The sequence below is a fragment of the Chiloscyllium plagiosum genome, unplaced genomic scaffold, assembly GCF_037043375.1.
Source record: "Chiloscyllium plagiosum isolate Xiang-an unplaced genomic scaffold, Cpla_swu_hap1 HiC_scaffold_23, whole genome shotgun sequence".
In the NCBI taxonomy this organism is placed as follows: Eukaryota; Metazoa; Chordata; class Chondrichthyes; order Orectolobiformes; family Hemiscylliidae; genus Chiloscyllium; species Chiloscyllium plagiosum.
The window spans coordinates 38,227,076-38,249,089 of NW_028270161.1; the positions used below are offsets into that span (position 1 = coordinate 38,227,076).

Here is a 22,014-nt window from a genome sequence, read left to right on the forward strand (position 1 = left end):
AGGTGAATTGGTAGATTCTTACAAAAAGAAAATTTAATCATTCGTAAGGGACACTATGTAGCAAACTAACTGAACTAGCCCGAAACTAGAATCAGTAAAGTGGGCCGAAACAGACAGCTTTTGCCCAATTGTATATTCCCTGCTCCTACGTTCTTCCTAAAAATTATTGAAATGCAGGATTAAATTTCTGGAGTCATAGAATTCTCAGAAACAAATATAACCGCAAAAGAGATTCTCTTGATACCTTGAATAGCTACACTCAACTTCTACATACTGCAAATTAATTTGCATTCAAAGCATAAATGCATGTAGGCTCAGTTAAGATTAAGCATAGTCAAAACTTACAAATCTCAATCAATTAAGTTCATAGACACTTTTTGAACAGTGCTTCTGAAAAATATTTCAAACATTCTCAAAGGTGCAGAGAGAGGTGACTAGTCTGTTTCAGTATTCTAATAAAAGTAACATGAATTTCTACATAGAAAACCAAACATATTTATCATACTCCTCATTACCATGTGGCAAATGAATGTAAGGTGCTAGGACTTCCCAATTTTTGCACATTTCCTGTCATCTCCACAACATTTCTAAGCGGTATATTAATCAGATTTCTCCTATAAGTACAGCATACAAAGAATCAATTTACCTGAATGCCGTCAAGTAATTTGCTCATGCACCAGAAACTATCAGCTTCAATGTTTTGCAGCACTTCATCAGGCAGACTGGAAACATCAAAATTTTCCACCTCTCCTTCTGCAAGTGGATTAAAAAAAGTTATTAAGAACGTAAATTATAGGAGCACTGCATGCCTTTTATGTTTCACAATGCGTCCTAAAATTAAAGCATACACCTCAAGGTGCAGTCGCTGTAAAAGCATTCCACATTCAAATAATTAAAAATTACTTAATTCAAGTAATGCAGTTAACTGTACCACGACAAGCTACTCAAATCCAATTTGGGGAAGGACAACACATGCTGGTCTAGCTGATGACACCCACATCCTGTGAACAAATAAAATGGCAAGAATAGCAGCAAACGGCCATGTTTTGCAGTTTAGATGCAGATGGCTTCAACAGCTATTGTCCCTTTAATCATGAGAAAGGATCTTAAAAGTCTTTGCCATAACCCTTAAGCACAGTTGTGAAATAAAATTGCTCAGCTTCATACTGAAACACTAGACCATTAAATATCAAAATACTGATTTGGAGCATCTCCTAAATCTGGCTCATCTACTGTATTTGCACCTGTGCTAAGTTTGATTATCCAGAGACAAGATGAATGAGAATACAATGGGTAAACAACAAGTAAAATATTCTTGCTGCTCAGGATTTCTCATCTTCAGTGAGTGGCTATTAATGTATGTTATATTAATAAACATTCAAAAATGTCACATGTCAATACTGGTTTTAGTATATTTTTTTGAACTGGATGCCACCACCAGTGGTATTTGTCCTCTCAAATTCTTTATAATGTTACACCTCAATTAGACCGCTTAACCACATTCTAAACTTTAGGAGAATGCAATCCATGTTTCCTGTAATGGTAGCAAAAATACTGTTATGAATCCAGATGATGGCAATATTGGATAAGGCTGAACTTCGAGTGAAACCTAGTTTGAAAAACTATATGAATTATATTTGTAATTTGGTTGCTGTGGTGATGAGTCATTGAACTTAGTTACACAAGGTCATTGATGCATTTTAATCAAAGAACAAAATTAATTAAACAAAATCTTCTTCAGCAGTCCTTCAGGGTTGAGGATGACTTGTTTGTACATTATTGGTGCTGGTGATGGTTGGGGATGTGGCAGGGGAAGAGTGCTCAGGTGGCTGTGTGATCCAATCCTTGTGCCACAGACGTTGCCACAGTGCTTGCTGAGGCAGATAGATGGGACACTCTGGAATCTACCCATTCTTGCCCTCCACATGCTCTTCTCCATGAGATTCAAACTGATGGGAGCTTTTGCGGATGCTTTTATTTTTCAATTTGTGCATTCAAAGCCAAGTAATTCCAATGTTGTCAGTGGAGATGGCACCCTGCAAATGTCCGAAATAAATACCATTTATTTCGGGACATTTGCAGGGTGCCATTTTTGCATTCCCTCTGCCCTCCTAGTGATTGTTATTGAGGACGTCTTGTTTAGGGTCTTAGGTCAGGCATGTGGACAATGTGGCCCGCCCGTCGCAGTTAGTCACGTGTGATGAGTACCTCAATGCTGGGAATATCAGCCTGGGAAAGGATGCTACTGTTGATAACAATGGTTCGTTTGTAGCTCAACCACTTAGTGTATGTACACACAGAAGTCGTCCTCATGCTGCAGATTGATGACAAAACTTGGGATGGTCTTGGTTCTAGCCTGAAGGCAAAGGTTAAACAGTTTCCTTCTCATCCCGTAGATTAGTTGCACTCTAGCAAGGCACTTCGTGGAGATGGGGTGGAGTGACTCAGGCAGAGAATCATGACAAGCTTTTGTGGGCAGCCGAGATGGAGGAGGATATTCACAATCCCTCAAGATAAACAGAATATTTGTGAAACCATGTGCAGAGGTTGGTGCTGTTCCCTGCAATTTTCTTGGAGTACACTGAAAATCATTCACGTCTTGATGGGCAGAAGCTGCTGAGAGACTTGAGGCAGTGTTTTTCAGCTACTGATAAGCAGCAGTTGAGGAGGATTCTCATGATGACGTTTCCTGTGGTGGACAGTAGGGAGATCTCCCTAAGGTTTCAGAGTTGTACCTATCTCCTTTGTTAAAGATAGTCACAATTAGAGTGCCTTATTCCTGGCATTCTCTTTCTTCCGGACAAGGGCAATGAGGAACTGGATTTGGGCCGAGAGTCTCTCCACCACATTTTGGGACTTCAGGAGGGAGTCTACTGGGGCTGAGGCATTGTTTCTCAGTTGTTGGATGCCTTTCTCAACCTAACAGCCAGTTTGAGGAGTTCCGAGGCGATGAAAGATAGCGCATTGCTAGATGGTGTCAAGAGCACTTGCATCAAAGATTCTATCTTGGTTGCGGAAATCCTCAAAATGTTGTGTATTCTCCCCTTCAAGGTCATGATATCTTTCTTGAGGACCGCTGGTCAAAATTGATCCCAATAGTCCAAAAGGGGTCTCATCAGGTCCCTGTTCAATGGGCATATCATCAGTTCCTTACCTTTATAGTCCTAACTCTGAGAAATGAGTGCACCTTTCTGATTAATTTTCGGAGCTGCACACTAGGTTTTTTTAACGAGCAATGTGTGTACATTCACTATGCACTTGTCGCGCTCTGTTAAAAGAAAAATTCAGATTTGAGTTTCTTAAATACATGCATCCCCATTATTGAACATCAAAGCTTTTACAAGCTCAGTCTAAAATCTTCTGTAAAATGCTAGCTCCATCAACACAGCTTAGCATGACTCCAATTGTCATTTCAATTGTCGCGCAACTAATTAACATAATCTTATATCCTATTTCGATTGTAGAGAAAACTACCAGCCACATTTTCCTGATCCTTACTCTGTGCCTCATATTTCCTCACCACTTGCAACTTATTTCACACAGCTATGCTCAATACCATGCACTTTCATTTTTGCTGCTCTTCTACACTTTCTGAAGTCCCTGTTAATTATCATAGCGATGCTTCAAAAGAAATCAACTAGATTTGCAGTTACATTGATACAAACCAATCCAAAGCCCAAATCCTAAAATGTAAAGTGAAGCTTTGAGCTTGACCTTTTACAGCATATTGTCGAAAAACATGTAAATAGCCTCAAAGATATGGGTGAATAGTTGTTAAGGAAGCAAATTAAAATGTAGTAGGAAGATAAATCAAATGCTGCACAGTCCCTAGTAACTCTTGCATTGCTGAGATCTTCGGAATATGATCATGTAATCCCCTGTGTACCTCAATTGTTCCTTGAATAAGAGATTCCCTGAATGAGAGATAAACATGCTTAAAACCTTATGCAACAGGCACTTCTAAACCTCATGTAAACAGCACTGCAAATTGAACAACATGTTAATATGCATAACTGACGTATTTTTAAACGTACCAAACTACCATCTGGATCACAGCAGTATTTTAGGTATCTACTATCAATCTTGTGACAGTAATTATATTGGTTGTGTACAGCAGTTTTCTTCAAGCTATAAAACTACATAGTTTATACGCACAATATCCCAGGGTGCTTCACAGCAACATAAAACAGAATTTGACACCAAACTAAATTCATATGTTTTCAGTGTTTGGTCAAAACATAGGTTTTGAGAAGTGTGTTGGAGTGATACAGTTAGAGGTAGAGAGGCAGAGGGATTTCAGGAGGGAATTCTAGGCCTTAGTGCCTCAGCAGCTGAAGTAAAGATGGCCAATCGGATAAAGCTATGGAGAGATTTAATAAGAAACCATTTAATTAAGGTTTTACTCTATAAGGGGCCAATGTAGGTCATCAAGCAAAGAGATGATCAATTAACAAAATGTAGTGCCAGTTATGACATAAAGAGATATCTGAAGTTAGAGAGACAGAGACAGAGAGAGAGAGAGAGAGAGAGTCAGAGAGAGAGAGAGAGAGAGAGAGACGGACATATAAGCTAGTGTACAGCGATTGTGACCAGGGCTGAAGAGAATGACTTCCGGTTTCACAAGACACATTTGGAGAAGTGTTCTGCTCGTCCAAGACTGGATGTTGTTTGGGTAGTCTGATTGCTAAGAAATTACTAGGGCAAGTGCAAGTTGATTTGGATGGCATTCACCTCGGGTTGCGTTTGATACAAGGTAGAAACTGTGGAGGTACTGGACATAATCATCGATTCCTGTATTTATAAGGAATCAAAGGGTTGAATGATTACAAATATTAAACCACTGTTCAAAAGAAATAGAGGATAAATTTGGCAATTAACAGTCAGTCGGTTTGACGTCAACAGTGGGAAAGCTTTTTAAAAATAGAAAAAGGGAGAAAATTACTGGTACTTAGACAAACAGAGCTGAATAATTTAAAGCCAGAATGGATTCGTTAAGGAGAAATCATACTTGATTAACTTGGTTGTTACTTTCATGAGGGCAGCAGTTGGCTTACAGACTTTAAAAAGACATCTGATAAACAACTACATAATAGGTTTGTTAGCAAAATTAAACCCCATGGGATAAAACTGGTAGTAGCAGCATGGATACAAATTTGGCGACCAGAAACAAATAGAGTGCTGATGAATGGCTATTTTTCAGATTAAAGCTAGATATCTACGTAATTCAGTATTAGGACCCTTGCTGTTTTTGATACACATTACACTTTGGCCACAGGGGTGAAGATAAATTTTGTAGATACACAAAACTTGGAAGGATAGTAACAGTAAAATAAAAGACAGTAATACAATTTAAGTGGACACAGACTTACTGGTGGGAGACAAAGGAAATTAAGTTTAATGCAGAAAATGTGAGGCAATACATTTTTGAAGGAACATCCAGGGGTTTAGAAGCACAAGAGGTGATCTCATTGCACCACATAAAATATTAACAAGTCTCCTCAGGGGAGATACTGTTTGCCATGGCCGAAGGCCCTGCCTGAAACTAGGGGGGTTTCAATTTCAGAATAAAGCACTTGAACAGATTTCTGATTGATAAAGGAGTAAATGTTTGTGGAGGCAGGCAGGAATTAAGGAATTAAGTGGAATAAGTCATAGAGTTGTACAAAATGGAAACAGACCCTCTGGTCCAACCCGTCCATGCCGACCAGATTTCCCAACCCAAACTAGTCCCACCTGCCAGCACCCGGCCCATACCCCTCCAAACCCTTCCAAATGCCACTTAAATGTTGCAATTGTACCAGCCTCCACCACTTCCGCTGGCAGCTCATTCCATACACGTACCACCCTCTGTCTGAAAATGTTGCCCCGTAGGTCTCTTTTATATCTTTCCCCTCTCACCCTAAACCTATGCCCTCTAGTCTGGACACCCTGACCCCAGGGAAAATACTTTGTCTATTTACCCTATCCATACCCCTCATTATTTTGTAAACCTCTAAAAGGTCACCCCTCAACCTCCCACGCTCCCAGGAAAGCAGCCCCAGCCTGTTCAGCCTCTCCCTATAGCTCAAATCTTCCAACTCTGGCAACATCCTTGTAAATCTTTTCTGAATCCTTTCAAGCTTCAAATCAGCCATCATTTTGTTAAATGCAGACTGCACCCAAAGGACTGAATGGACTCCTCTTATTGCTCTTATTTCACATATGCATATATTAAGAATTAAGGTCAGGATAAATTTCTTTTTTCAGAGGGTTATGAATCCTTGAAATTCTTTCCGAAGAGGGCTATGGCGGCTCAGCCAATGAATATTCAAAGCTAAAATTGAAACATTTTTGGACTTCAAGGAAACCGAAGAACTTCAGGATCGAGCAGGAAGTTGAGTTCAGACCATAGATGAGCCATGATCACACTCAATGGGGCCTTCCTCCTCCAATATCTTATGTTCTTCAGGTGTGGGAATGAGGGTCAGCAGTGGATCCAACCTTGCATTATCTTTGAATTTGAAACTTCTTGCTCCTTATGAAAAATAAGCTTTATTAATCCAATCTATAAAAGTGAGGAGCATAAGATAAAAATATTTGTGATGGTTGAGAAAATGGTTTTGTATGCAATTATTGATTTAATAACCCATGGATTAGCTGTAACAAAATATTAGGATGGCAAAGAAAAACTCCTATCTTTGTGAAGCGATTTCGATAGTTTTGGTGTTGCATTCATGCAGACTGAGTTGTTACTTAATTTGTTTTAAGATATGGGAAAATCTTAATAACCAAAAGATTTAACCCAATATTTCAAAATCATTTTTTAAATCTAGATTTTTGATGACAAACACAAACTCTCATTCTGTGCAGGCAATGTATCATTAGAAAACTTTAAACGTTAGGTCAGGAGACTTCGTTACTGAACACAAGAATGCTGACAGTGCAAGTACAATCTGAGTGATTAAGGGCCTCTGCCAGCAAGACAAATCACAGCAGCAGCACAAAGGTTTCACTACATGATCCAACACCAATCCAAACGATGTTGATTTTATTTTCTCCACTCCATTTAACAGTTAGGCTGCTGCTATTAAAAGGCTGTTATCCCCTGCCTTGATTTGTACTGTGTGCCTAATGGGCCTGTGGAAGGCTCGCTCTCTTACAGACACACTGAATAAAGCTCTCCAAGTGGACACACAGCCACTAGTGGCACTGAACAATGTACAGAAATCTGTGTAAGTGATTACAGTTTTATCAACTGTACTTTACCTCGAGCAAAGTGTTCTGCCTACGACTGAACTACATGTCAGATATTCCAGCCAATTTTCAATTCAGAAAAACTTTCAAAACTCACAATGACTACATTCAATGTGGTAACAATAGAAAATGCACTGTAATGGTAATATAGTTATGTACGAATATAGATTACACATCTATCACCATTAAGGTATTAAGTTATTCTCAAAGGAAATAAAGTTTGTGTTGTAAGACTTAAAGCCTTTTAAAGTTGTGCTGCATCAAAAATGTCAATCAAATACATTTTAGATGGTGGGCCTCATCAAATGTTCTGGCACTAGTAGGTCACTCTCAACAAAAAGTATTTGGACACAGATACAATTTGACATTTTTCATACAATTTGAGTGTGCAATTTATTATGCACCCAGTATCTCTGTGCACATATTTTGTAATACTTTAGGGTGAAAGACATTTGTTAACTTTCAATCCCATTAGTTTCTGCAATACTACTGCTTTGATGATGATAATTTCTTTCAGATCCACATTCTCATAAGAGATCTTAATTATTTCAAGATGACTTCTTGTGCCTTATAACATATTATTTAGCTCCTCTGCAACTTCTTCATATCTAATTATAAATTCTCGTCTGTCTGTAATGGATCCATATTTGTATTTGCTAATCTAGTCCTCATTGTGTATTAAGAGAGTGGTTTGATTCTTTTTGCAATTTAACATTTCATAAAAAAACATTCTCCAACAGGTTCTGAGTTAAGCATATATTTGCCAATACAGTGAGTGGCAAACTGCTTATGCGCTGTGATCATGTAAGTTACATTCAGACTAGTTTTCTTAAGTTTAAACAAAAGAAACTAAGATAGTTCATATTGTGCTTAATCTGGCTAAGTAAAATACTAAGCACTGTTAGCGAGTTTTGAGAAGATTTGTAGCTCATGTTGAGGTTCAGAATGTAGATTTGTTTACTGAGCTAGAAGGTTCATTTTCAAACGAACCTTCCAGCTCAGCAAGCAAACCGACATCCAGAATCAAGCACTGCACCCTTCAGACACATATACACAAAGTTTACACATATTCTAAAATCAACTGGAGTGACACAGGATAGCTTAAACCATTTAGAGTCCAATAAAATTAAACAGGGTATACAGTTTGTGCGAGTTGGTGACTTGGTCGGCTTCAGCAATCTTGTTACATTCCCTTGGAGGAACTGATGCTTCAGCGTTGAGGTAATTTAAAAATGCAGGGGGATGATTTATCTGGTCTTCTACAGACTGTTGGCATGGGTTGATCTGTTTCAGAAAACTTTCCATGACACCTCATGCAGTCATAATCAGCTGACAGCATTCAATATCTTAGAAGCAGAAAGAGAGACATGGAGAGAAACAGAGCATCTGTGAGAAAGGAAGAGGAAAGAATTCACTCAGCTTCTTTTTCTTTCAGCATTTTGGTTTTTGGGCTTGTTCTGTGGAGAACACAACAGGCTGATTTGTCAAATGAGTTTGTCTAAATGCACTGGAATCCAAAAAAGACCACGACCAATATAATATGGTTTGATTTGATGATGTTTGATAATCCCTCTTTCAGTCTCTTTCACCAATAATTCTATCTTATGATTTGCCTCAATCCAGTTGAGTGCCCAAATGAGAATCTGGACACTTTGCTAATGGGACAGACAATGTGGTTCATTTATATTCCTCGAGGTCATTGTCTTTTTTGGGTTTTGTAGATAGGTCGATCCATGCTACATTGTAGAGGATACAGTTGTGTAGCCTTCGGTGGCTATGTGGTCAAGTCAATGGAATCCAGCTTTAGTCTCCTTTTAAAATAAGTTCAAATGAAGTTTTTAACTCAGCAGATTCTAAAATCACTATTAAAAAGTCAGTTTTCATAATAAAAGCATGTTCCTGCACCTATAGCAAGTCTCTTCTGCAAAGTGCAGGAACGATTAGGATGCAGCATGTGTCAAACACAAACCATAGTCCAATCAGTGATGTCAACAGGCACTGAAGCTGTTTTAAAACGTTGGCAATTAGTACCTTTCCTACTTCACAGCAGTTCCACAAACTAACCAACGTTTTACTCTGTCCATCTCTCAGCATTGAGAGCAGGTCCAAAACCGAGCTTTAGTGTAAAGTGCTTTGGTAAGAACCTTTAGATCTCCTTCATATTAAAGTTGGCCTTTACGCTTAATTTTTGATGAGACACAGGTGCAGGTTATGAAATTTGCAAGATCCCAAGCAAACAGCATAAGAGTTTAGATCAGGGTTTAGTTACACTGAGATAGGAGTTGAGCGAACAGGGCTACAGCTTGTGGCTTGTACCACACACTTCTCTCCAACTCTCCCAGCCCTATAAGAACAGTGACAGTTGGCATTTAAAATGAAAAAATACAACATGCAATTCCCCATGCTCAGTGAAAGTCCTACCTCAGCACCTTTGTTCCATGTGAACAGTGAAAAAAATCTTTCATTATTTGTTGACAATCTCATCTCCAGATTTCAGTCTTTCATGAGTTGACCTCTTCTTTGGCATCACTCCCACTGCCCCAGAATTTGATTCCCAATTCCAGTCCCTCACATGAGCCCAAAGTTCCCAAGCTCGATTCTGTTACACCTTCCTCCACTCCTCAATCTCAAGCTCCTGTCTCCCAACTCCCAATTTTCCATTTGCCCTATTCCAATCTACAGCTTTCTCTTGGTTGCACGCACACTTCCATGTCATTGAACGCTGTAAGCTGGTGGTGCTGTCCAGAGATGGTCACTTGGTGGTGATGGGACCACCATGCTGTTTCAAAATTGAAAAAGGACAAAAGCTCCAGGTTTGTAAAAAACAATAACTCGGAAATTAGTTTCCAAATCAGTCAGACTCAACAAACCCAAGCCTAAAACAACATAGGTTGGATGAAAAATATTCAAAAGCAACATCAAGCCCATAGCTGCTCGTATAACATCCCTATACTAAGGAAAGAAAAACACGAGCCTAAGTTGCAGTTCCTGAAGTATCCATTCAGAACATAAGTAAAACAAACAATTGTGGGAGTTGGAGATCTGAAACAAAAACTGAAATTGCTGGTGAAACTCAGCAGGTCTGGCTGTATCTGTGGGAAAAGCAGAGTTAACATTTCAAGTCTGGTGACTCTTTTTTAGTACTGTTGGCAGGTTGTAAAATGTGGTATTTATGCTGAAGATGAAGTGTGGGGAGAGGGTCAAAGGGGAGAGGGGAGTGGATAACTGGAGGAGGAGTCCAAAAAGAGATAGAGAACTATGTAGGTAAACAAAGAGATGGTAGACAGCAGGCCAGGACAGAAGGAAAGCCAACTAAGTGCCAATAAGGGTTAAAAGTTGAAGGTAATGATTGAGTTGTATTGTTAGCAACCCATATAATGTGATAATAGGAGAAAGTGAGAACTACAGATGCTGGAGATCAGAGTCAAAAAGTGTGGCGCTGGAAAAGCACAGCTGGTCAGGCAGCATCTGAGGAGCAGGAAAGTCGATGTTTCGAGCATAAACTCTTTATCAGGGGACATCCTTCTAACTCAAACTTTCCAGTCCACATAGCAGCCTAATAAATATTTTCTGCACTCTTTTTAGTTTAATAATATCCTTTCTATGGTAGGCCCACCAGAACTGCACACAGTCCTCCAAATGTGGCTTTACCAATGTCATCAGCACTGCAACAAGACATCTAAACTCCTGCACTCAGTGCTCTAACCAATGAAAGCAAACATGCCAAAAGCCTTCTTCACCACCTTGTCTACCCCTGACTCCACTTCCAAGGACTATGAACCTATACCTCTAGATCTCTTTGTTCTATAACATTCGACAGGGCCCTCCTAATTGATCATGTAGATCCTGCCCTGGTTTGACCGACCAAAATGCAACACCCTGCATTTATCGAAGTTAAGCTTAATCTGCCATTCCTCAGCCCACTGGCCCAGTTGAACAAGATCTCACTGTATTCTCAGATTACCTTCTTCAATGTCCGCTACACCACTGATCTTGGTGTCATCCACAAACTTATAAGCCAAACCCTCTAAATTCTCATCCAAACCATTCATATAAATATTAGTAGCAGTGGACCCAGTACAGATCCCTGTAACACATCGCTGGTCACAGGCCTCCAGTTTGGAAAAACAACCCTCCACCATCTGTCTTCTATCTTCAAGCCAATTTTGTATCCAATTAGCTAGGTCTCCCTGGATCCCATGAGGTTTAACCTTACTCAACAATCCACTATGCGGTACCTTGTCAAAGGCCTTGTTAAAGTCCATTTGGACGTCTACCACACTGCCCTCATCTATTTTCTTGGTCACCCCTTCAAAAAACTCAATCAAACTTGAGAGACATGATTTCCCACTCTCAAAGCCATGCTGACTATCCCGAATGAGACACTGCCTCTCCACATGCCTGTAGATCCTGTCTTTCAGAGTTACCTCAAACAACTTACCCACCACAGACAAGACTGACCAGTCTGTAGCTCACAGGCATTTCCTTGCAGCTTTTGAGAATAGTATGCAAGAATGCCCAATGCATGAATACCCAATTCCTCCGGTATTATCAAGTTATACTGCACAGGAAAAGGGTGTTGGTTGACAAGTGAACTCCGATTGTTTGAGACATTGCCATTAAAAATGTACCAAGCAAATTATGCCCCAAGTTTGTGTTGAAGTTCGAAAGAGGCAATGTCAGATCTGATTAAACAAGAGTTGCCATAATGTAAATCATGATGTACAAATGTAGAAGATAAAACTAATAATCAAAACAACTTGTTCTCAATATAGTTAGCGCTGTAAAATATATATCAGCTCAAGTAAAAGTGAATCAAATTTGATCTTCATAGTGGCTACTTGTGTATTTGTATAGTAGCAGCAAGTTCATTTTGGAACATCTCATAAATTAGATTATTTTCCTGTAAAACTTGATTTTACTTCTTTCACCAGGTCTCATGCACACCACTGGCTTATTGTTAATATTGTGGATTTCTACAGTAAAGATATTTACTGGACATATTAATATTTTCTTCCTCGATTTAAAAGAGACAGGAGAAACAGCAATATAGAAAAGCATAATCCAAAAGATGGAAAATCAATGATGACACTTCATGCCACTGAAAGAAGAACAAATAATTACCCCCATTCTAAAATTTCACTCAATTGCTATCACGTTATCTTTCTGAAGGGAATTATTGTAATAAAGTTTTTGGACCAAAATCTATTTGGCTGAATAGGGCTAAAACAATGGGCAAATCCAGAACTGGTATTACCATTTGGGATTAAAACATCTTCAACTCTTACATTTCTTTCAAAAAGATAGAATAGGAACTTTATCAAGATTAATGTTCAAATAGATTCAAAACATGCTTAAAAAAATGACTATGATCCTGATAGTTTTCAACAACAGCAACTTAGAATTCTTTCAACATCCAACATGAAAAGGATGAACATTTCCACACTGGCAGTTTCACAATGATTCAAAAGTGTTGAAACCCTGGAAAAATCATATATTCTCACATTCATACATTTTACATATTTTAGAACAAATGCAAATTCTAAACTGCCCATTTACCCAAAGACAAAGGCATATAACCTAAACTGTGACCATAAATTAAACATCTAATTCTCACATCACAGATTTCAAGAGTATTTTTCCTCTCAGAACACTTTTGCTTTGGCTTAAAAATATTCAAGTATTCAAATGCAAAGTAATACAATGTGATCCGTGTTATGATTTATTTACTTTGTGATAAAGTCGGACTGTGAGATTAGTTCTTATGTTGCCTCTCTGTACTTGGAAGAAATTATCTCCCTGGGGTACTTGCAATTTAATGACAAGTGCTACCACTAATTACCCATCATATCTCATCAGTAAAGCCAATATAATTACAAAAATTATCATGCTGAATTCATATGCAACTGCTGAACAGCATTACAACGACCTAAACTTATAATACTGTCTCATGCATATGGCCTCTGATGTAAACAGCACAACAAAAATATATTTGCCGAGTAAGCTCAAGTACTCTGGATGCCATGTTATTTAAGACTATAAGACCAGAAGACATAGGAACAGAAATTATGCCATTCGGCCCATTGAGTCTGCTCTGCCATTCAATCAAGGCTGATACGTTTCTCAACCCCATTCTCCCACTTTCTCCCTGCAACCTTTGATCTCCTTGACATTAAGAACCTGTCTATCTCCATCTCAACGACTTGGCCTCCACAGCCTTCTGTGTCAATGAATTCCCTAGACTCACCACTATCTGGCTGAAGAAATTTCACCTTATCTCCATGCTAAAAAGTCTTCCCTTTAAGGCTGTGCCTCAGGTCCCAATCTCTCCTATCAATGGAAATATCTTCCCAACATCCACGCTGTTCAGGCCATTCAGCATTCTGTATGTTTCAATGAGATCCGTTCTCATCCTTCTAAACTATATCAAGTGTAGACCTGATACATTAGGCTTTTCATTCCTGGAACAATTCTCATGACCCCTCTCTGAACACACTCCAGAGCCAATACACCCTTCCTGAGAAATGGAGCCCAAAAATGCACACAATGCTCCAAATGTGATCTGATCAGAGCTTGAAAATGCCTCACAATTAGATTTTTGCCTTTATGTTCAAGTCCTCTCAAAATAAATGCCATCATTGCATTTGCCTTCCTAACTACTCACTTAACCTGCAAGTTTACCTTCAGAGGTAAACCTTAACTACCATTGTTTCCAAATAGTGATCTTCTAAAGCTCAGGTGAAAGCAGAAAGGTAATCTCAAACATTGTTTCCTCTATCCACCTTGTATTTGAATTGTGCCACTTCTGCCAGAGTGGGATAGGACATATATTTCTCCAGTACTTGAGAAAAATTGGGGAATGGTAGATTTTGTTTTCATATTGTCAGCGATCAGAAATATTTTCCAAACTCTGCCTACTACTTGCCATTATCTGGGGGATTGTCAATTTGTGGGCCATTATAGCAGTGATCATTCTCAAACATAACACAAGGCTGAACTCAAAATTCAAACAAGAAAAGCATAGCAATCATTAGTGAGAGCAGGAAACAAGCAGCTGGGATTCGTTTAATAATAAGTGCAAAAGCAAAGGAACTTGTGACTAGACATCACATTTGGGATCAGAAATCCCCTTTCACCAAAGAAAGGACTTTTGGCAGTAAATAGCCAAAGGCCCAGGATGTTTGGGAGCACGAGGTGGCACAAAGTCTAACACTGTCTGTCACTAAGTGTAATAAAGGTGAAAAGCAGTCCATGAGTCCAAGCACCTGACTGCAGATTTTTCCTCACTTCCGCTTTGCAGATTTATTTTGGTTGCATTAATAGGTTATGTCTGTAGTTTCATGTATAAGTTGCCCACAAATCTAGCATTGTGCCATTTTTCTGCAAACACACCAAAATAAACACTTTCCCATTTTGGAATATCAGTGTATCAAACTGTATCCGTTTCTGTTAGTATCTTTACACAAGAAAATATTCCAAATGATATGTTTAATTTTCATGTACAGTTATCTCATGGTCTAATTCAGGGTCTTTGTCTATTCAGCTGCCAGTGTAAAAGGAAAAACAAAGGTTACTCAACAGAGCAAGACTCTTGCTCTTGTGGAAGACTATGGTAGAAATCAGGTTTAAATTAACCAAAGCCACCCCTCCCAACTCACTGTTAATCACTGATCAGCATAAAATTATCCTATCACCACATGAAACTAAATACAAGACAGACCTTTGCAAGTAAATAAGAACCTAGTATTTGATACAATTGTTCTCATAACCAGTGTTTCCTCTAATTTCCTTTCTGTTGCACAGACCTCTGCAGCAGCTTCTGGAACAGAAGTCAATGGGAATGGTTGTGTACACAGCTCAGAAGGAACATTAGACACTACACTCTGCAGTGAGACCTAGACTCTCATTATTAATAACACGTTAGAGTTATGGAGAAATTCCATCAGCAACATGTCCAGTACATCATCCAGATTCACTGGGAGGAGTATCCAACAAACACATATTCTGAAAACAGCTCCACAAGCAGACAGGCACAACTTTTGCAAAATCAACTTTAATAAATTGGACATTGTGTTTGGGTGGGTGAGTAGCTTCTTTTCCACCAGATATTCCCATATTCTGAGATTGCAAATATATATGTCACAGCATGCAAAGAAAATGTTTCGATGACAAGTAAGCTTGCTTTGAAGCAGAGTAGTATAATCATTAACAACCAAGAGCAGTTTATCATAAGTCAGAATGGTGATAACGTTTCCATCAAGCTGCATCACACATCATCTTAATGATAAACCAGACAAAATGAAAGGGAAGCAAACACTGCCTACAGGATGCACGTCTAGTGAAATATCCTACCCCATGACCAAAACACTCATCTGTCGCATGAAGATGAATGTAGAAATTGAGAATGTTGAGTAGCTGCATAGTGCAATATGTAGCAAGTCAAATAAAGAAACAGAGAAATCTAATGACCTCTCATACTCCACCTAGAGTGCTGTGACTCCAGTAGTTTCTACACAAGAGTTGACGGCAAAAGATCAAGACTGTAATTTCCGTACAGAAATGGGGGTAAGGTTTCAGCACATCCATTCCAGTACCAGTGCAACATCCTTCAGAATCTAAATTATCAATGCCAGTGGATGATCATGAGAAACTAGAAAATTTCAGGTTTTGTGAAGACTAAATGACATTGTTTTCCTGATTCCTTTCACAAAGCAAGAGATCTTTTAACCGAATTTTCCATAGTTGCATGTTTGGTACATCCACCATGACAGGGAAAATGACATTAATGAGGTATAGATATATAAACGAGTGAGAGCCTCACATGTATCCTCCATCATTGTGAATAAATGCCATCTTTGCTTGACATTTACTTTACTCAAGTTTCTCTTTTTTTTCCAAAATCTGCACCTGACCACCTGATATTATTAACACAATAGCATTATCTGCAACGGATAAACTTACACACGGGTTTTTCTTCAAAGACCCAATCACACAGAACAGAACATTAATATCAGCAGTTTATTCATTATTTATCCCTTTTGAAGTTTTCTCCATATGACAGCTTTACAAGATATTTACTTCATATTTTGAAAACTAGGAATATCAAACGAAACACTCATTATCTGAAATTTTGTACTCTCAACCTCAAACATGGATGACTAATTTTTAAAAGGTGCTTCTAAAAATCTATTTGCCTCATGTCAGCACAGTTAATGGAAATACTGGAATCAAAATTAATCGAATTATTTATTCCTGTTGTAATTCAGATTCCTGATGCATGTACTTATGAATAAGCCCACAAGAGGGTGCTCTGCCAAATCACAGGGAAAAGCTACATGTTCATTACTAAAATAAGACAATGTGCTGGAAATACTCAACAGATCAGGCAGCATCTGACGTAACAGTTAACAGTTTGAGTCAAATATTACTTGATCAGAATATAGCCTTAACATAAGCATAAACAGAAAGCACAGCATTTCCCAGAGATAGTGGTTTATTCAAAATGTAAACAAGGAATATCAGAAGTCCAACACTCCGTATTTAGCATATGCAATTATTGTACAGTGGGTGGCACGGTGGCACAGTGGCTAGCACTGCTGCCTCACAGCACCAGAGACCCGGGTTCAATTCCCGCCTCAGGCGACTCTCTGTGTGGACTTTGCACATTCTCCCTGTGTCTGCGTGGGTTTCCTCCGGGTGCTCCAGTTTCCTCCCACAGTCCAAAAATGTGCAGGTTAGGTGAATTGGCCAAGTTAAATTGCCCATAGTGTGTTAGGTAAAGGGTTAAATGTAGGGGAATGGGTCTGGTTGGGTTGCACTTCGACGGGTTGGTGTGGACTTGTTAGGCCGAAGGACCTGTTTCCACACTAAGTAAGTAGTAGTAAGTACTCTTGTACGCTACTGAATGTGCAAGCCTTCAGGCCTAAGTTTAACATTCACTGAAAGTGAACATAGACAAAAACACTGTACCTTTCACAACCACAGGACATCCTAACATGCTTTGCAGCCAAGGAGACAGTTTTGATATGTGTCACTGTTATAAACTTTGAAATATTATTCAATTTGTGTGCTGCAACCTCCCATAAACATCAATGTGATCATAAACAGTTAATCTCTTTTGGCTCATCAGGGAATAAGTATTGACCAGGACTTTGGGAAGTATTCCCCTGACATTGGTTAGACCACTTTTGGAATATTGTGTGCAATTCTTGTCTCCCGACAATAGGAAGAATGTTGTGAAATTTGAAAAGGTCCAGAAAAGATTTACAACAATGTTGTCATGGTTAGAGGGTTTGAGCTATAGGGAGAGGCTGAGGGGTGACCTTGTAGAGGTTTATAAAATCATGAGGGGCATGATTTGGATAAATAGACAAGATATTTTCCCTGCAGTGAGGAGTCCAGAACTACAGGGCATAGTTTTAGGGTGAGAGGGGAAAGATAAAAGAGACCTAAGGGGCAACCTTTTCACACAGAGGGTGGTACTTGTATGGAAGGAGTTGCAGAGGAAGTGGTGAAGGCTGGTACAATTACAACATGTAAAAGGCATCTGGATGAGTATATGAATAGGAAGGGTTTAGAGGGATATGGGCCAAGTGCTGGCAAATGTGACTAGATTAATTCAGGATATCTGGTCAGCATGGATGAATTGGACTAAAGGGTCTGTTACTGTGCTGTGCATCTCGATGACACCATGACTGTAAACAGTGGCCTGCAATCTTCCACATCTACCTGAAATTAAAGAAAGTGCCTTGAATAGTAAATCTAAATACAAAAATGGATTTCTTTTCAAGAATTCAATACTCCACTTCAGTATTCAGAAAGGCAGTGCAAAAATTTTACCCATCATATGAAAAACAAAGAGCAAAAGTTTTGTACAATGTAGTGTCAACTCCAAAGTCAAGATTAGAGCGGTGCTGGAAAAGCACAGCAGATCAGGCAGCATCCGAGGAGCAGGAAAATCGACCGTTCAGGCAAGAGCCCTTCATCAGCTCATCTACTTTCTCGAATACTACCCCACATCGCTATTCCCTCCACACATATCCCTACCACTCACCATCCAGCAAGCCCTTGAAGCAGGAAAGTAGTTAGAAGAAGAATTTTTATCCCAACATGCAGAATCTTGAAAGGAACAATATTCATTTAAAATCACCTTAACTGCCTTCAACTCAAACAGAATGATGACAATTTATCATAGTGACTTCATAAGTAGTTGATATAGCATATAAAAATGAATTATGTCATTACAGATGATGTGTTATTCAGTAAAAAGCCTTAGTGGAAGTTTTTGGAAACTGGTGAATGGTTCAGCTCCTGCACTTAGGATGGAATTAGTCTTTTTTTTAAAAGCAGGATGGTTTTGTGCACCTTAACTAAATGGCATGTTTAATTTCAGGAAAATTAATGGCAAGACCATAAGGATTAAATTGACGGAAGTCAATTTGTAAGAACAACCATAAATAGCCATAAAATAGACTGGAGTAGCAAAAAAATTCAAGAGAATTTTCTGAACCATATTTCACAACATGCATCACAACTTTTCTTTTCCACAAAATGTAAGGGTGAACAGTACATGAGATTTCATTTAGCAATTAACACTAATGATAAACAGCTACATAATTAAAATATGGATATACCCAAGAAACAAAAGCAAATCGCTGCAGTCAAAGATTCATTCCTGCAGGTGACACCAGCACAATTGAACAGACAGGTTTCACAACTTGTTGACAACATTACGAGGAAATGCCCTAGAAATCAGAAGCAAGTTACACATTTAACCAGTGATCGACTGATTTGCAATTATTACAATAGAAGTTAAAATTCATTCAAGTAGATTTTTATTAAAAAGCAAAATAACTCTAGTTAAAAAAGTAGTAATGAGGAAATGCAAAACTTGCCTTTGAATCTTTCCCTACCCAAACACTTTCCAGGGCTTCAAACAGTATTCAGTTGAGTGATTTACTTTTATGTCCAATGGGTCACAAAGGCATTTCCTCTACATTACCAAGGTCAAATGAAAGAGTAGGTGATTGTTTCCCAGAACAACTTCCTCTGTTCAGCCTTAAATCTATGCCAGACTTTGATGTAACATTTGCATCTTTGGCTATCTTTGCAGTTCCAGTGCAGCTCATCAGATTGTTGAGGAACAGCACCTCATCTTTTCATTGGGGATTTTACTACTTTTTGAACTCAATTGTGAGTCCAAGTATTTCATATCATTGCTAGTGCTGCTAATTTTTCAGCCAGCAGCTTGTTGGTACGGATTCTGCTGTTCACATTTACACCGAATTTAGATCTTTTCTTTGCTTCTGTAACTGCCTTTATACCATCCTTTTGTCGGTTTTCATCATTTTAGATGCAATTTCATCCTACATTCCATGCTATTATAGACAATGTTTATTTATTATTTCCTCATCTCTCCAAGCTTCATTTAACTTTGTTACATCTCTAACTATTTCCATTTCTTGTTAAAGATCCTCAGCCAGGAAAGTCAATTCTGGTTTTCTCTCTTCACTACTGCTGCAGCAATGCTAGGATCTAGACCGTATATAAACATTATTTTATCAAATGAAAAACAGCTCCATGTGCTTCACAAGAAGAACATATGAAAATAGACATTAACCAAGCTCTAGTTAATGAGATGAATCTTACAAGATACTAGCCTTACTTGCTGAAGGTAAGACAAGAATTGTTGGGTAGGGGATGAAAGAGCAAGTGGACAGAGAAGAAAGAAGGCACAACTTGGTGAGTGAGTGGGGAGAGGGAATAAGGGAGGAAGAGCGGAGAGGGGTGTTGGGGAAGCTCAAATGGTTTAAGACCGGAAGGACTGAAGCCGTGAGGAATTTAAACACATGAAAAGCAATTTTATGCTGTAGGTAGTGATGACCCAAGATTAGAGTGGTGTTGGAAAAGCACAGTAGATCAGGCAACATCCGAGGAGCAGGAAAGTCGACATTTCGGGCAAAAGCCCTTCATCAGTGATGACCCAAGAGCCAATGTAGTTCATCAGAGTTGGGCAGACAATGTCAGAGAAGAACATGTTCACAGCACTTGAGAAAAAAATGGACAGATTGGACAGGTTGAATTGTTCCTTTCGAGAGAACTGACACAATAAGTTGGATAGCTCCAGGGAGAAATGACAAAACTATAATAAACTTAACAGTAGTTTAGAGGGGACAACAGAGAACATTCCACTGGACAGGATCTCTTTTGGCAGATTCCATCAGCCGAGTCTTAGATAACAAAAAAGCTTTATGTATTCAAAAGACAGCCACTGTAGATAGCATTTAACATGGAAAACTTGAGCATGAATTTGTTCTCAGTGTTGAAAAGCCAGCTGGTTGACTTTATGCAAAAGAAAGATCAGGCAAGTTGTAGAAAAGTAGATTCAAGTAAAAATCACACAACACCAGGTTATAGTCCAACAGGTTTATTTGGAAGCACTAGCTTTTGGAGAGCTGCTCCTCCTCCATCAGGTGGTTGTGGAGGTTAAGAACAGAAACCAGCATATCCAATTACAAAAGATGAAAGTTTTAATCTAAGATTGCTTATTGTATCATATCTCCATGACAATGGACTCCTTTAGATATAAATTCTGTGAGCATGCTCTTAACTTCCACAATCACCTGATAATGGAGCAGCGCTCCAAAAGCTAGTGCTTCCAAATAAACCTGTTGAAATATAACCTGGTGTTGTGTGCCTTTTAACTTTGTCTGCCCCAGTCCAACACCGGCACCTCTAAGTCATGTCGATAAAGGGCAAGTAAGAGTTAACATAGTCTCATGCAACTTATTTGTGGTACCTGAAGGCAGAGTAGAGAAAGATTTCCCAAATTTTATTCTGTTGTTACCATTGACCAACAATGCTTTTCCTGATTTCAACGCCCTCCTCCCAGCTGAAGAGCTGGAGACAGATGAGTTTGATAGTGTTTGTAGATTAGAAGTTGTCAGGGTAGGACAAGCTTGATTGTCTAGTCTTTCATTTGTTTTGAATGTGATGTTAATATCCAATGCACAGGTGTCCGCATCTGGAACATCCTTAAAAGTAACTTTGGAAAATTCTGACTAAATCTGAACATACAACGATCTTTTTTGTCAAAAAATAATTGAATAATGCCAAGTCAGCAAATCCTCAATATGCTTGTAGCTGTGTCTTTATTTACATTTCCTTTAAAATTAGAGAAAAGCATCTTTCTCTAACAAAGAAAACATTTTAATTAAAATTTCCACTGGTTACCAAAATGTTAGATTTTATCACTCGGAAATATTTCTACAAATTAAAGATCAAACAACTTATTTGAAGAAAAAGATTGTGTTCTGTCCCAAAAAAGAAAGTTTCCTTTCTTTGGTTTGAGATAATTCAAAGCAGCCAGTCCTGTGGCTGAAACATCTGGAACATAAGGGCACAGCCTCAGAATAAACTCAGATGCCAAGAAATTCCTTTACTCAAGATGTGTTTTTTTTTGGAACTCCATACCTCAGTGACATGTAGTTGCTCTTACTTAGCATATTCAAAACTGGAAGTGACATTTTTCATGTCTTAAGAATTCAAGGGAGCAGATAGGAAAGTGGAGTTAAGAACAGTCAGTGCATCAAACAGTACAGCAGGCTCAAGAAGCTGTTTGGCTTCCTCCTGTTTCCTATTTAACGTACTCTTACATAAGAAACACTAAAATCAAGGAAAGAAATAGATGACAAAAAAAATTGATGAACCAAAAATTAAATCACTGGATGCTATAAGCACTCAGTCTGAAAACTTGCAAACATAATAAGAGCAGTTAATTTC

The 22,014-nt window shown here is 38.7% G+C and overlaps 1 protein-coding gene across 6 annotated transcripts in view; it reads right to left on the reverse strand.

Moving 5' to 3' along the window:
- The window catches only part of tbc1d22a (TBC1 domain family, member 22a), a 414,172-nt gene that overhangs the window by 203,407 nt on the left and 188,751 nt on the right, over positions 1 to 22,014 (reverse strand). For all 6 annotated transcript variants that reach the window (XM_043713710.2, XM_087999542.1, XM_043713709.2 and 3 more), the window contains one exon: positions 647 to 753. In XM_043713710.2, the coding sequence (XP_043569645.1) occupies positions 647 to 753 (107 nt within the window). The remainder of the gene's footprint in view (positions 1 to 646; positions 754 to 22,014) is intronic.